General features: G+C 40.2%; 1 protein-coding gene across 2 annotated transcripts in view; it reads right to left on the bottom strand.

The window, feature by feature from the left end:
• Positions 1-16,132, bottom strand: part of LOC137434453 (myeloid differentiation primary response protein MyD88-like) — a 51,408-nt gene that overhangs the window by 16,874 nt on the left and 18,402 nt on the right. The window contains exon 5 of one of the 2 annotated variants that reach the window (XM_068127459.2): positions 7,367-7,428. The exons of the other annotated variant lie outside the window; for it this stretch is intronic. Within the exon in view, the coding sequence (XP_067983560.2) occupies positions 7,400-7,428 (29 nt within the window). The 3' untranslated portion in view covers positions 7,367-7,399. Of the gene's footprint in view, positions 1-7,366; positions 7,429-16,132 lie in introns of those variants that run through there. 2 annotated transcript variants of the gene reach the window in all.

Genomic DNA, 16,132 nt, shown 5'->3' with positions numbered 1-16,132 from the left:
AAGAACATCAATTCATCATTAAATATCAATACCTTTTCTTCCACAAGATGAAACACTGCTGGTTCTTCTGTTGGAATGAGACCTGCTCTGGTTTTTGAACCCGCCGAATATTCATTGTTTTGAAGAGCTTCCACAACATAATTAGGGGGTTGATTTACCTCCTCAAGTTTCCGAAATAATCCCTCGTCATCATATTCTAATTCACCAAGTTCTTGTTTTGTTATCTGACTAAAATCTTTGAGCATTTGAAGTTTTTTCGGAGTAAATTCTACCGTGGGAACTGTAGGGTGTTGAGTTTTCAAAAGTGGTTTAAAGAATTTCTCTTGTTTTCTTTCAAAGGCTTCTTCACCAGTTAGTTTCTGTCTCCGTTTCTTCTTTATCTCTTCCTGTTGTTTAACAACTTTTGAAACTAATTGTTGATGTTCCTTAAACTTTCTTTCTCTTTCTTCAGTATTCATTTTCTGTATTTATTTATTGAAAAATATCATTTAGTATCTCATCTTGTTTCACAACAATATATTTATATTTTCCAATCGTGTGTTTCATATAATTTTCAAATTCTTTTTTACTACATAACGTAGAGCAATTATCTCTCCAAAAATTATTTACATCTATTGAATTTAACTTAAATAAAATAAAAGTATTGGCATTGTTTCTTATTGAGCGTCGAGGGAGTTGAAAATATGATTGACTAAGATATATACAATTACAAGAAGAATGTCTCCCTCTTGTATAGTAGCTATCCATTACTGTTTGGTTTCTCTCATTAACACAATCATCAAAGATGACAAGGTTCTTTTTTGATTTATCTAAATCTTGAGGTGAAGGTATATCATCCGTATTATCACTGAGAATACAAGTTATGGGTTTCGATTTTGATTTCTGTGTATCACAAAATAATTGTATTATATCATCAATATTATAATCATTTAGTTTGTTTTGAAGTTTAAATAAACCGATAATGTCTTCCTTTTTAAGACCCGCATTAAAACCCTGTGAGAGTAGTTGATACTCGGGTTGAAAACTTGACTTTGTAAAAATTATTAAATTATCATAATCTAAAAAATTAGAACCAAGGAGCATCTTTAAAAGTAAACAGGTTTTCCCACATCCGCTTGAACCAACTATTAGACATCTCAATGAATTTGGAATGTTTTTATGGTTATTAAATTTTATCTTATTTTCCCAAACGGGTAAAAAATCATTCATTTATATATTTGGAAAACAAGTCATCCAACTTTTTTTGAGCTATTTTAGAAACTCTATATTTTACCCTGAGTTCTGGTTTAATTTCAAAATAATTCATTATTTTATTTATGTAGTATCTTGTATTAACATTTCCATTAAAATTATTTTGAATAATAAATATCATTAAACCCTTATACATTTCCTCAATACAAAGAGTCTCTTTCCTTGTAAGAAATGGTGTATTATCACCATAATGCTTAACATTCATCTCTCTTATTAATCTTGTAAAGTAATTCATTTTTGGTTCTAATTTAAAAGAGTTATATGTTTTTTTATATTTCTTATTATCATTAATTAGAATATAATCACAGAATAAACATTGTTTATATGAATCCTCATCATTAAGCCCCACTCTATCACAAGCCGGACAATTCTCTAATTTATCATATGGAGAGTCTGGAAATTCTAAATATCCTTCAGAACTTATCATATTTATGTGGTAAATTTTTACTTAAACTAAACGCAAGTTTATTCATTAATAAATACAATGTTTCAAAGCACAAAAGACAAATTTCAATCAATCTCTACTTCGGTGGAAGATATAGAAAAATATGTCAAAGATGTTAAATTGAACAAAGATAAATATGGAAATTTTTGGGTAAAACCAGTTATGGAAAATAACATGAGCCCCTCTATTTCATTTAAAGGAAGAGCTCTAACTATACCTGGAAAGACATCCATTAAAGTAAATCTAACAAAAGTTTCTCCTCTACTCCTGGCAATTTATTCAAAGCTTGAAAAAGTGATTGACCACGATACTTTGAAAAAGAATGATAAGACCATTAATAATTCTAGAGGAGACATTTGTATTTTCTTTAATAATCCAAAGGGTGTAGATCTAAGTAAAATGAATGATGTTAATATTTCTGGTGAAATGTCATTTCGTTCTATGATAGTTAGAGATTATTTAAAGATAACTTTTGATATAAAAATTGTAGAGATTGAATCTGTTAATGAAAGAAAGTATATAGATATTGATGGGAATATTTTTCTTGCTAATTAAATATGAGTCAATACAGCAGTGAAGATTTTACTATTTCATTGAACTCGGACGATAGTGATGATAGTATTTCATTGAACTTGGATGATGGTGATGATAGTATTTCATTGAACACAGATGATAGTTATGATACTAATAGTTTGTGCTCAAATGATAGTTATGAGAGTAGCTTTATTGATGACTCTGAGTATGATTCTGAGTATTCATGTGATAGTTATGACTTAGATGATTCTGAGTGAAAAAGTGTTTTAGTTTAAGCACAGCGATATATATAAAACGGAGCTGTAAAGCTCAAAAGTGTTTTATTTTAAGCACAGTGATATATATAAAACACCACGTTTTCTCACGCTATAAATATGGTTTATTGTGATACTTGCGAGAAGGAAGTAAAATATTATAAACAACATATTCTCACCGCAAAACATACATACAACATTTTAAACAAACTTTCCCCTCTTCCACCTGAAACAAAACACTGTTCTACATGTAATAAAAATATCCTCAAGAAAGGCTTCAAAATACATCTTAAAACAAATCTACATTTATCAAATTTTATCACAACTAAAAACTCTGATGGAGCATTCAAAGGACATATTAAAATAAGAGTCTTTAACTTCAAACCTCCTGAACCAGAGTCTATAGTTGATGCTGTAGAAATAGTTAAACCTGCTGTTCAAACGTTGATTGAAAAAACACTAAAGGAAATGAAACCACTTAAATTTTATATGGGAGTAAAATTAGAAATGACAAAGGATGAAGGAGTTATAGATGCACCATACATGAGAACTGAGCCACACTTTATATCTTCATATCAAGATTTTAAAACATCAGGAGTCTATGATGAACTTATTAAACAAGAGCAAGATGTGGATAATTCAATCGTAGGAAGTGGATTCAATATAGGAAAAATTATTTACATAGACATTCATATTCTTAAATCAGATCCTCTAAAAGCTTCTTCTTACATTGATTTACCCAGTGTTATCAAAAATAGAAAAGCAGTTATCAATATCAAAAATAAAGACAATAAATGTTTTCTCTGGTCTATTTTAGCACACTTACATCCTCCACATTTTCATGATGAAAGAGTATCTCATTATAAAAAATATGAGAATACATTAAATACGAAAGATCTAAAGTTTCCGATGACTTTAAATGATATTCCTAAATTTGAAAAGATGAATAATTTATCAGTTAATGTTTATGGTCTAACAGAAACAAACAACATTCAGGTTTTAAAGCTTTCTGACAATTGTAAACAAACTCATATTAATCTTCTATATTTTAATTCAGACGAAAATTCACATTATACATACATCAAAGATATTGCTAAATTAATAAAACCACAAGTCTGTAAGAGAACAAATAAAATATATATTTGTTTGCGTTGTCTTAACTTCTTCAATTCACAAGAAAGATTAGATAAACATTCAAATTATTGTGGCGAACATAAATCAACGGTAATCAATATGCCTAAAGAAGGCTCAAAGATCACATTCAAAGATGAAAATAAAAAGATCAAACATCCATTTGTTATATATGCTGATTTTGAAAGTATTTTAGAAAAAATTGATACTGCTTCTCAAGATCCAAAAGAATCATACACAAATAAATATCAAAAACATACTCCTTGTGGTTTTTGTTATTATATCAAATCATCCGTTGGTGATAAATATAACAAGTTAGAGATGTATAGAGGCTCAAATACCCCAGAGGAGTTTGTGAAACGACTAGAAAAAGACTGTGTTCGATTAACCAAGATAATGAGAGAAACCAATAAACCAATGTCCTTAACAAGTAAAGAAAAAAGGGAATTTATAAAAAACAATGTCTGTCATATTTGTGAGGAGAAAATTGGTAAAGGTCTAAAGGTTAGAGACCATTGTCATCTCACTGGTAAATATAGAGGTCCGGCTCATCAAAGTTGTAATATTAATTATCAACTCCCCTCTTTCATTCCTGTCTTTCTTCATAACAACGCTCATTATGATACACATCTATTTATCAAGGAACTCTCAAAGACTTCTGGAAGTATCTCAGCAATTCCAAACACGGATCAGAAATACATTTCATTCACAAAAACAATTCACACATCTCCTATTACTCATATCAGATTTCTTGATACATTTAAATTCATGGCAAGTCCATTGGTTAACTTGGTTCAAAATCTAAAAGAGTTTCCATGTCTTTCAGAGTATTTTTTAGATAAAGATTTTCTAACACAAAAGGGAATTTACCCCTATGACTATATGGACTCATTTGAGAGATTCAATGAAACACAACTTCCTTCAAAAGAAAATTTCTATAACAAATTAAATAATAGTCATATATCTGATAAAGATTATGTACACGCACAAAATGTTTGGGAAAAATATAACATCAAGAATCTTGGCGAGTATCACGATTTGTATCTCAAAACTGATGTGCTTTTATTGGCCGATGTATTTGAAGCCTTTAGATCTGTTTGTCGCACTGGATATGGATTGGATCCTGCTCACTACTACACAGCACCTGGATTGGCCTGGAGTGCGATGTTGAAAATGACAAAACAAGATTTGGATTTGATAACCGATGTTGATATGCTTTTGATGATTGAAAAGGCAAAAAGAGGTGGAATTTCACAAGTCTGCTCGAGTAGATACGCAAAAGCAAATAACAAATATCTTCCAAATTATGATCCAACGAAAGAGAGTTCTTACTTGATGTACTATGACGCGAACAACCTGTATGGCTGGGCAATGTCTCAGGCTCTTCCTTATGGAAAACTTAGATGGGTAAAGGAAAAAGACTACAAAAACGTTTTACAAGATGTATGTATCTCTACACAAAAAGAATTGGATGAAGAAAAAGTTGGTTATTATTTTGAAATTGATTTAAAATATCCAGAGGAACTCCATAACCTACACAAAGATCTCCCATTTGCTTGTGAGAAAGAAAGTCCAAAGAAAGAATGGTTGAGTGATTATCAACGATCGTTTGATATAGGTGAATCAACAGAAAAATTACTTACTACATTATATAACAAGAAAAATTATGTTCTACACCAAAGAAATTTGCGACAATATTTATCAAAAGGTCTAAGAGTAGAGAAGATCCATAGGGTTCTAAAGTTCAATCAAAGTCATTGGTTAAAGGGGTACATTGATTTTAATACACAAAGAAGAACAGAGTCAAAAACAGATTTTGAGAAAGACTTTTATAAATTGATGAATAATGCGGTCTTTGGTAAGACTATGGAGAATGTGAGGAAAAGACAAAATATCAGACTATCAACATCTTGGGAACAAGCATCAAAATTAATTAATAGACCGAGTTTTACTCGAGCTGAGGTCTTTACTGAGAACTTTTGTGCGATCCATTTGATTAAAGAGAGTATTGAAATGAACAAACCTATTTATATTGGAACAACAATTCTTGATTTATCAAAGTCATTAATGTATGATTACTTTTATAATAACTTGAGGAAGAAATATCAAAATGATGTTAATCTACTTTATATGGATACAGATAGTTTTATTTTGAAAATTAATACCAACGATGTTTATTCAGACATGAAAAGAGACATTAATATCTATGACACGAGTAATTACAGTCCAGAGAGTGAGTTGTTCTCTTCTAAAAATAAAAAGGTGATTGGAAAGTTCAAGGATGAATTAGGAGGAAATGTTATGAGTGAATTTGTGGGATTGAGGTCAAAGGCTTATGCTTATAAATACATTGTGAATAACGTTGAAAAGACTGATAAGAAGTTAAAAGGTGTAAAGAAAAATGTTATTAAAGAAACAATAAACTTTAAGGATTATTATAACTGTTTAACAACAAAGAAAGAAGAGTTTAGAAAGATTAATGGAATAAGAAGTTATAAACATCAATTATATTCAGAAGAGATAAATAAGAAAGCATTGGGGGCTTTTGATGATAAGAGGTTTATTTTAGAAAATGGAATTGATAGTCTCCCTTATGGTTATATAAGTATATAAGTGATAAGATATATATATAAGTGATAAGATATATATATAAGTGATAAGATATACATAAGTGATAAGATATATATAAGTGATAAGATATATATAAGTGATAAGTTAAAAAGGGGGGGGGTTGGGGATTTTAACGGGCTACCGCCGCCTTTTTTACTATTATATAAATGATAGAACCAAGTATCAACCAGACTAAAGAGTGGAGGTGTAATCAACCTTGGTATATAAATGGAAAACATAATGAATGTGAAAAATATCAAATAGGTATAATTGAAAAGGCAACTGGTAAAAAAGTTCACAAAACAAATAAGAGAATTAATTTAAATACCGGTGAATTGGGTAAAAAAGATGGAAATATTTTTGAGTGGACGGAAAACTTTGATGGTTGTCAGGAAAATATATACTTTAATTTAAAAATGGTATGTGGCACTGGAGGCGCTCAAGCAAGAACATTGAGGGAGGTTTACCATTTTATCTTAGCTCAGTTAAAATATCTTAATAAAGAACCAAACTCAAACATATTTTTTGTTAATATATTAGATGGTGAAGAGAGTTGTAGGAGAATTAAATTATTTCCCACGCATAAACAAATATTTGTAGGGTCGTTGTTTGAGTGGGTTATATTCACCAGATGATATTAAGAGTAAAAGGTTAAAAGGTCCATGAGGTCAGAAGGATCACAGGTGTTTAAGTGGTCTAATGAATAAGGATAACATGTCAAAAGGTTAGAAGGTTCGTAAAGAACAGGGTGAGAGAAATATAGGTGTTTAGGGGCAATGAGGGAGGGAAAGAATTAATATGGAAGTGAATGGGTCAATGTTTGAGTGGGTCAAAGATTAATCTGCCAGATGATATGTAGAAGAAGGATGATAGGTCTATAAGAGAAAACAAATATTTGTAGTGTTTGAGTGGTCTAATGAACAACATTAAGGATAGGTACTACAGACAAAAGGTTCATAAAGATGAGGGTGGGAGAAATAGAGGTGTTTATGATTTTTGAAAAAGACAAGGGGGTAAATGACATTAGATAGGGATTTCACATGTTAAACGGAGGTGTCCCAGAAGCAACATTATTACACTACTGGGGGCCCAGCGATGACGTACGCTGAAAGGGAGTACTTGGTTTTCACTCAGGTTTCTTTTTCTTCCTTGCTTGTTTTTGTTTGTCTGGGCGTTATCTCAGCCATCCTTTGAGCGAGGAAGCTGAAATTGCAGCACAATAGTGAGCACGTGCTTTGGCAAAAACACTATTTTTGTTTTTTGAATAATAATTTAATTGATTGATTACTCAATTATTATCGATTTATTAAGTAATTATTTATTTTCTTTCTCATCTGGGAAATATCTCAGGCACATTTTGAGCGAGGAAGCTGATATTCGGACATGACAGTGACCAATTGATGTGGCTATAAAGGATATTTTTGATTTATTGATTAATTAATTATTTGATTTTTTCGATTAATGACTTGTTTCATTAATTGGGTACGATAAATGTTGGGTACGATAGGTGCAGACACAAACGTATGAACTGTTGGAGAAGAGAGGTGTTTGTTGAGAAATGAGTCCCAGGCACTGTCTAATGCAGTCCAAGGAAGAAAGAAGGTGAAGTAGTCAGTGGAAGTGATGGTAGGCTCTAGCCTCTAGGCCAGACGAATCTGCCAGATTAAACTGCCCAAGACAACTGTGCAGACATACTTTCAAGAGTACATTATCTGAGTTGGAAAGGGAAGCTGGAGAACCAGGAAAGGTTTCAAGGAATGTTGGAAATAATCAAGTCAATTAGAGAGTAGCAGTTCAGGAGAAAAATATGTTTTGGGAATCCAACAGATTGGGTAAGGCCATAAGCGTCCATAAAAGCCTCGACTCCCAATGGTGTGTGGACCAAAACAAAGCCAGCTGGAATAGTGACAGCTAAAGTCGCCACAAATTAGAAAGAGAGAGTTGGATCAGGAGTATAGGAGGGAGTTAAAATTTGCTGAGAGCCATATATACAGAGTCTCGGAATATGGTACGCAGCACACAGATTGGTGTAGCCTACAAGCCTCTACTCACCATCCGCAATGTCATTTCAAAACTGCAGGACACAATATCAACTGGTGATAAATCTGGAGTAGTTTACCATTCATCTTGCAAAGACTGTGACCAATTCTACATTGGTGAAATTGGAAGAAATTTGAAACAATGGCTCCATGAACATGATAGAGCAGTTGGGCTGGGAAAGGTGACACAGTCAGCCACAGCACGTCATTGCCTGCAATCTGACAACAAATTTGAATTTGATGGGAGTCGTGTTCCAGACGTGACGTCCAACAAATGATACAGACTGATACTGAAAGCATGGCATGTGAAGAGCTGAGAGGGTGGTCTAACTGGGGAGATGGTTGACATACACACACAATACACACCTCTCATGCAAATGTGAAAACTAGATAGTACAAGCAGCTGGATAAGGTGAGCAACAAACGACAACAACACTCGATCCCAAACACAACACCGACATGTACAACTCCCAACGGAAACTCCAACAACGACACAACACACATCTCATCACATCCAACCCAGACACAAACCACCCATGTGCCCCGAAAAACACAATAATAACAACAAAAACAACAAGTGCACATACATGCTCACGCACACTCGAACAACTCCAGATCACGTGTAAGGAACAACAAAAAAGAGCAGAGCAACCCATGAAAGATGTGCTTTGTTTATTTCCTTGAGGTTTGCAAAAATAAAAACTCCTCCATGTGACCTCAAGCGCACATGACCAAAAGTAGCCACATGGTGAATAAAAACTGGTATGTGCCGGGGCTCTTGATATATTGGCCTGAGGAAGCCTGCTGTGAAGTGGGTGAAATGTCGGCTCAGACTGGGTCTGCTCTTGCATATTTGCTCAAATTTGCAGAGTCCATCTAGTTTTACTTTCTGGTTTGAAGCACTTCCTTTAAAAATGAATAATCCCAACCGCCCCAATGTTTAACTACATATATATATATACAGACTTGGCATTTAATATGGAATTATTTTTTTTCTTGACTTGGGTTTACTTTCTTAACTCAGTATATCAATCTGGTGAGTTTATTTTACACTTTGGTGATTTATTTGTTAAAAGAACCATGTCACTGATTGTCTGTCGCAGCAAGAAGTCAACAACAGGATTATATCACAGGTGGCATGGCAAAATGTACGGACAGGTGCATTTGACGATTGGCTTCACAGTCGGGTATACAAGGGTTGTTGCGTTCTGTATTATTGGAAAACAACTGCTGCACGTCTCCAAAAGTTATTGCCGCTTCCTCTGGAGATGGTCCGTCAACTCGACAATGCTGTTTGTCATGGAGTGGTGGCTTTACGAAATTACGGCATGAAAGTGCGTGCTATTGCTCGGCAGTATGGCATCACTCAAGGTCAGGTGTCAAAGATCCTGAAACGAAATGCTCAGAGGGGTGTCCCTACTCCAATACCGAGGCCAGGATGTCCCTGCAGAACCACAAGGAGGGATGATCACCAGCTGCACCGGTTAGTCCGCAATGGCCATACCAAGTCAGCTAATCGGCTTAGGGCTGAGTGGCAGCAACTGACAAATGTGCCTGTATCCAGAAGGCTAGTCAACCAACGACTGGGTCAAGCAGGCTATCGTGCCAGGCGTCCCCTGAGAAAGCCACGCCTGACCAGACAACACCGCCAGCGCCGATTGCAGTGGGCCAGAGAGCACCGTCAATGGCAGCCAGGACACTGGAATCACGTGACCTTCAGTGACGAGTCTAGATTTCTGGTCTATCGTCAAGATGGCCGCGTCCGAGTGCGCAGACAAGTGCATGAAGCCTACAACAAAGATTGTATAGTCCCAAGAGTCCAAGCTGGAGGTGGTGGGGTGACCGTTTGGGCTGCTTTTCATGCAGGGGGCAACACTGACTTGGTTGTTCTGAATGGAAACCTGAACCAGTTCAAGTACAGGGCCATTCTGGAAGAAACATTGCTTCTATTTGCTCGTGCAGTCTTTCGAGGAAACTTTGTCTTCCAAGATGACAATGCACGGCCTCATCGTGCTCGCATGATCCAACACTTTCTTGCTGACTGTGGTGTAGAGCATATGGAGTGGCCTGCCATGTCCCCGGATATGAATCCGATAGAGAACTTGTGGGCAGAATTAACGCGTCAAATCGACCACTTGGACGAGCAGCCGACCTCTGTGCGTGAATTGTAGCAGGCTATTGTCACTGCATGGCAAGCGATTCCTGTCCAAACCTTGGCAAATCTCGTGAACAGCATGCCTCAACGTGTACGTGCTCTCCTGAGTGCTCGTGGGGGTTACACGAAGTACTGAACTGTAATTTTACTGTCCGTAATCCCAGTCGTGATTTAACTTTTGTTTTTGTTAAAAAAAAATTTGGCTAATGTGCAAAATAAAGAGATACATCTGGAAAACGTACAGAAGTTTAACACAGTACTGTCCATGAATTGAGTTCGATATCAGTTTACATCACTTTCAAGGATCAATTTATTTGTTTCAAAATGTCAAATGTGGTTTTTGTTTCTTTTAAAGGTCACATTAACAAAATCTAGAATAATTTCCACATAATTCCAATGAACTTTTGGTTGTAAGACATCTTGAAAAATAAGTTCACCCCCACAAAAAAAATATTCCATATTAAATGCCAAGTCTGTATATATCTTTTTTTTCCAGGATCATAGAATAGCAAGGATAGGATGCCATAGAGTATATTAAATTACATGTAAGCAAGTAGTTGAATCTTTGGTACAAGTGAACAGGGTTTTAAAATACCTGTTGAATGATACAAGAACTATCTCTTTGAGAAAATAACAGAGCAATGAGGTGTCGAAGCTAACCCAGATCTGTTCTGAAAGGGACTTTGGCATTGAGGTTCAGTCATTCAAATCCTGTTTCTGTCCATGCAGCAATTCTGCATTCCATATGCAGTCCTTCCTTTGGGCGTTTTCTTTCATTGCTTAATAATTATTCACTCCCATGCCAAGATTCTGTAAATTATAGGTATGCGCCACCCAGTGGCCAGTGAACTGCAATCCTGTATACATTTGAGAGGCTTTCTTTATTGGAACCTCGTGGGTCCAACACAGCAGTTAACACATGTGGAAATGTCCAAATGACTCAAAGTGGTCAAACTCAATGCTTGATCAACACAAGCAATTTGGATATGGCATCAGCCCAAAGACAAACTCGAATGAGATCTTAAACAAATAACCCAGTGGGGCACTGATGGTTATTTCCCCATGGTTTGAGGAGATTTTATAATAAATTACCTAAATTTGAGGGAAAATCCCCCTTTTCAGCCTTTTATAGGGGTCGGATCGGCATGGGGAGCACAACCCCATAAGACCTCAATGTTCTGATGTACAGTCACGTGAAAAAGTAAGTACACCCTGTAGTGAAAATGTATCAAAGTTGAACCCAGGAGTGATGCCCACTTAAACCGCAGAGGGGCGTCTATAAGACCTCGGACGTCCGCGACGCTGAGCCACTCCTGTGACATTTTACAATGACATGTAGTCTTGAATGGTACGTATCCGCACATATATTCTAGGCTTGCTTGCATTGACTAATATAATCGATCCTTCCTATATGATGCCAAGATCCTGATATCTATTGCATGATTGTATTTTACAGGATGATGCTAAAGATCTGATTGAGATTAAACCTACCTATGGGACAAAGTTGTGGACTTGGTTGATTTTCACAACATTTAATCTCAATCAAGATCTACGGAAATGGCGGGACACAAGATGATCCATGTACCGACATTCAGCACCGACCCACAAGCTGTGGATTCGGGCTCGGAGTTAACTCACTGGCTCAAGTCACTGGAGAACCAGTTCAGAGCCCAGGATACCGTTCCCACTGCTGAAACGAAACTGGACGTGCTGCAGACTAAAGTGGACCACCACGTCTACAGGAGCATTGAACGATGTACGACGTACAATGCCGCAGTGGCAGAGCTAAAGCGAATTTACATTAAGCAAAGGAGCATGGTGTACACCAGGTATCTGCTCTCATCGCGGCGACAACAGCCCACCGAGTCGATATATCGCTTCGCCCAGGAGCTACGACAACTACTTGCGGACAGTACTCAAGAGGTACGCACTCACGAGCAAGTCCAGGATGATCTTGTCCGAGATGCTTTTGTCTCTGGGATCGGCTCTTCGACTCTTAGGCTAAGACTTTTGGAGACAGCTGACCTGACGTTCACGGAGGCTCTATGGGTGGCACACGTCTACACCGAGGCCCGGGAACAATCTACCGCCTATGACCACACACGGGTCGTTGCGGGGACTTCTCAACTCGCGCGACCAGAGAGGGCTACCGCCGAGGATACGGGAGCAGACTCTACCATGCTAGCGGAGCCCCTGGCCGCTCCCGAGGTGGACTCAGATTCCGGCTTGGCGGCAGCTATGGTGGCCAGGCCAAGGCCTGTACGAAATGCAATGTGTTACTTCTGTGGCAATCGACAGCATCCCAGGTCGGCGTGTCCGGCTCGGGAAGCAATATGCCATTTGTGTTCGACTAAAGGACATTTTGCAAAAGTCTGCCGAAAGACCGCGCGGGGCGCACGAACTCGCGCGACCTTAAATGGGCTTATCGCCGAGCCAACGGACTGAGCACAGAGCGGGGTGCCTCACCCGACTTTGATGAGTGGTCCTCCTCCTCGTGGGCCCCTGGCTGCACGCTCGACCTTGGTGAGATACATCGGGCCGCCAAAACAAATGGCGCGAACACGACCGACCGCGGAGCGACCGTCCTTGACTGGAATCCTAACACCCTATGAAGGCTACTCATACAATCGACAAGCTCCTGCTTTGACGCGGCAAACAATGCACGTGACACGAGCGCCATCCGACGGCAACTCGTACGAACTACACGCTCTTGCCTCAGCACGTGAAACTACAGTTGGCTGCGATCCTTCTCGCGTGACACGAGCGCCATCTGACGGCAGCTCGTACGAACTACATGCTCTTGCTTCAGCACGTGAAACTACAGTTGGCTGCGATCCTTCTCGCGTGACACGAGCGCCCTCTGACGGCAGCTCGTACGGACTACAAGCTCCTGAAGCTCCTGCTTTGGCACGACCAACTATGCGTTTGACACGAGTGCCCTCCGGAGGCTGCTCAAACGACCGGAAAACTGCAGCCGGCGTGGGATCCACACGCGAGGCGCGATCTTCTCGCTCGGATGGCTCAATACCTGCCGGATCTTCCGGCCTTGCTCAGGCCATTATTCCACTCATGGTCGAAGGCATTTTTGCGCGGGCTTTAGTCGACACAGGGTCTACGGATAGTTTTATCGATCATCGACTGGTGCGTAAACATGGGTGGCCGGTCCTCGGGACAACACGACGGATCTTTATGGCCTCCCAAGGGCTTAGGCTCAGCACAAAAGGGGAATGTCGATTGAAGCTTATGATAAAGGGACGCATGTTTCCAGATGTACATCTCATGGACTTACCTGCTATATGTGCTGACATTCTGTTAGGACACGATTTTCTTAAACGACATGGACGTTTGGAAATGGAATTCGGTGGGACTGACACGCTTGCTGTGTGTGCACTCGCGAAAATGGAAATTGAGCCTCTTTCGCTGTCCCCCAACCTGACCACTGACTGCACTCCTGTAGCGGTGAAATCACGGCGCTACTCACGAGCAGACGTGCAATTCATTGCGGAAGAAACGGCCCAGCTCTTAAAGGAAGGTATCATAGAACCCAGCCGGTCGCCGTGGCGGGCCAGGTCTTCGTGGTGCGAAGTGAAGCCCATCGCCGACGCATGGTAATCGACTATTCACAGACGGTTAATCGCTTTACACAGCTGGACGCCTACCCCTTACCGGGGATGGACGCGCTGGTACGACAGGTGGCCCAGTACTCAGTCTACAGCACTCTCGATCTGCGTAGTGCGTATCATCAGATCCCCATCTCTAGGGCTGATCGCATCTATACCGCCTTTGAATCGGGTCAAAGGTTATACCAGTTCACCCGACTACCTTTTGGGTGACAAACGGGGTCGCCTATTTTCAGAGGGCTATGGACGACCTCGTTACTAAGGAGAACTTGACAGATGTCTTTGTATATCTGGACAATCTTACGGTTTGTGGGTATGACCAGCGGCATCATGATGCTAATCTGAAGCGCTTCCTCGAGGTCGTGCAGAGGTATCGCCTAACCATGAATGAGGCTAAGTGTCGTTACTCTCTACGCACGATAGATCTTCTGGGGTACACTGTGACCCATGGCTCTGTCGCTCCAGATAAGGAGCGTCTGCGACCTTTGCTCGATATGGCTCCGCCTCGCGATCGAGCTTCACTGAAGCGTGCTCTCAGGCTGTTCGCCCATTATTCTAAGTGCGTGCAAAATTTCTCCACGAAGCTCCGCCCCCTTGTGGCCTGCGACATGTTCCCCATGAGCCCAGCCGCCTTGGCAGCCTTTGGGGGCCTTAAGGCCGACATCGCTGGCTTCGCTGTGGCGACGATCGACGAGAGCGAATCTTTCGTCTTAGAAAGTGATGCCTCGGATCATGCGATAGCGGCGACACTCTCCCAGGGGGGGCGCCCTGTGGCTTTCTTTTCGCGGACTCTCACCTCCGCTGAGCGGAGGCATTCGTCTGTCGAAAAGGAAGTGTACGCGATCGTCGAGTCGATTCGGCGATGGCGACCGTACTTACTCGGGCGATGCTTCCAAATCATCACGGACCAACAAAGCGTCGCGTTCATGTACGACACCTTACATGCTCAACGCATTAAGAATGAGAAAATCACTCGCTGGCGTATCGAACTCGCCAACTTCTGCTACACCATCAAATATCACCCGGGGAAGGATAACCTGGTCGCCGACGCCTTATCGAGGCCGGCTACGTGTGCGGGTATCATAACTCTGGAGGGTCTGCGCACTTTGCACGGCACTATGTGTCATCCTGGGGTGACGCATTTCGCTCATTTTGTGCGTAGTGGTAATCTGCCGTACTCGATTGAGGACAACCGCCGGATCTGCCGCGACTGCGCTATATGTGCGGAACTCAAACCGCGTTTTTACAACCCTCCTATGGGGACGCTGGTTAGGGCTACTAGACCGTGGGAGAGATTGGCAATGGATTTCAAAGGGCCGCTGCCGGTGTCGAGTAACTCTCGTTATCTGCTCACTATCGTTGATGAGTACTCGCGATTCCCTTTTGCTTACACGTGCGTGGATATGACGGCTGCCATGGTCATACGGTGCCTGCAGAATTTGTTTTCTATGTTTGGGTATCCGGCCTACGTGCATACCGATCGGGGTGCGGTGTTCCTGTCTCAGGAAGTGAGAGGTTACTTGCTCCAAAATAATGTTGCTTCGAGTTACACCACACCGTACAGACCCCAAGCAAATGGGCAGGTCGAACGCTTCAATGGGATTATATGGAGGGCCGTCATGCTAAGCCTCAGGACCCTCGGCCATGGCCTCGATAAATGGGCTTGGTCGCTACCTGCGGCACTGAACTCGATCAGGGCTCTACTATGTATGGCCACCAACCAGACTCCTCACGAAAGACTGTTCCACCACCCTAGAAGCTCGGGTAGTATCCGATCTTTACCCAGTTGGCTCGCTGAGCCAGGGCCGGCCTATCTCAAACGTGCAGTTCGCACAAGCAAGTACGACCCCTTAGTGGATAAGGTGCAGGTACTCCAGGCTAATCCCGAGCATGCTCGTGTGATGACGGCAGATGGACGCGAGTCCACTGTCTCCGTATGCCATCTTGCCCCATGTGGGGTCATCGACCGTTATAGGGATATCGACGAACCGATCTACGAGTCTATGGACTCTCCCGAAGCTTCCTCTATGGAACATCTGCCGTCCCTTCCTTTGTCAAATACACCCCTGCCTGAAGGCTCTGAGGTGCCCCCT

This window comes from Myxine glutinosa, chromosome 10 (genome assembly GCF_964187855.1).
Source record: "Myxine glutinosa chromosome 10, kmMyxGlut1.1, whole genome shotgun sequence".
Classification (NCBI taxonomy): Eukaryota; Metazoa; Chordata; class Myxini; order Myxiniformes; family Myxinidae; genus Myxine; species Myxine glutinosa.
Note: the sequence above shows the minus strand (reverse complement) of the source record. Positions and strands in the feature narration are given on the sequence as shown.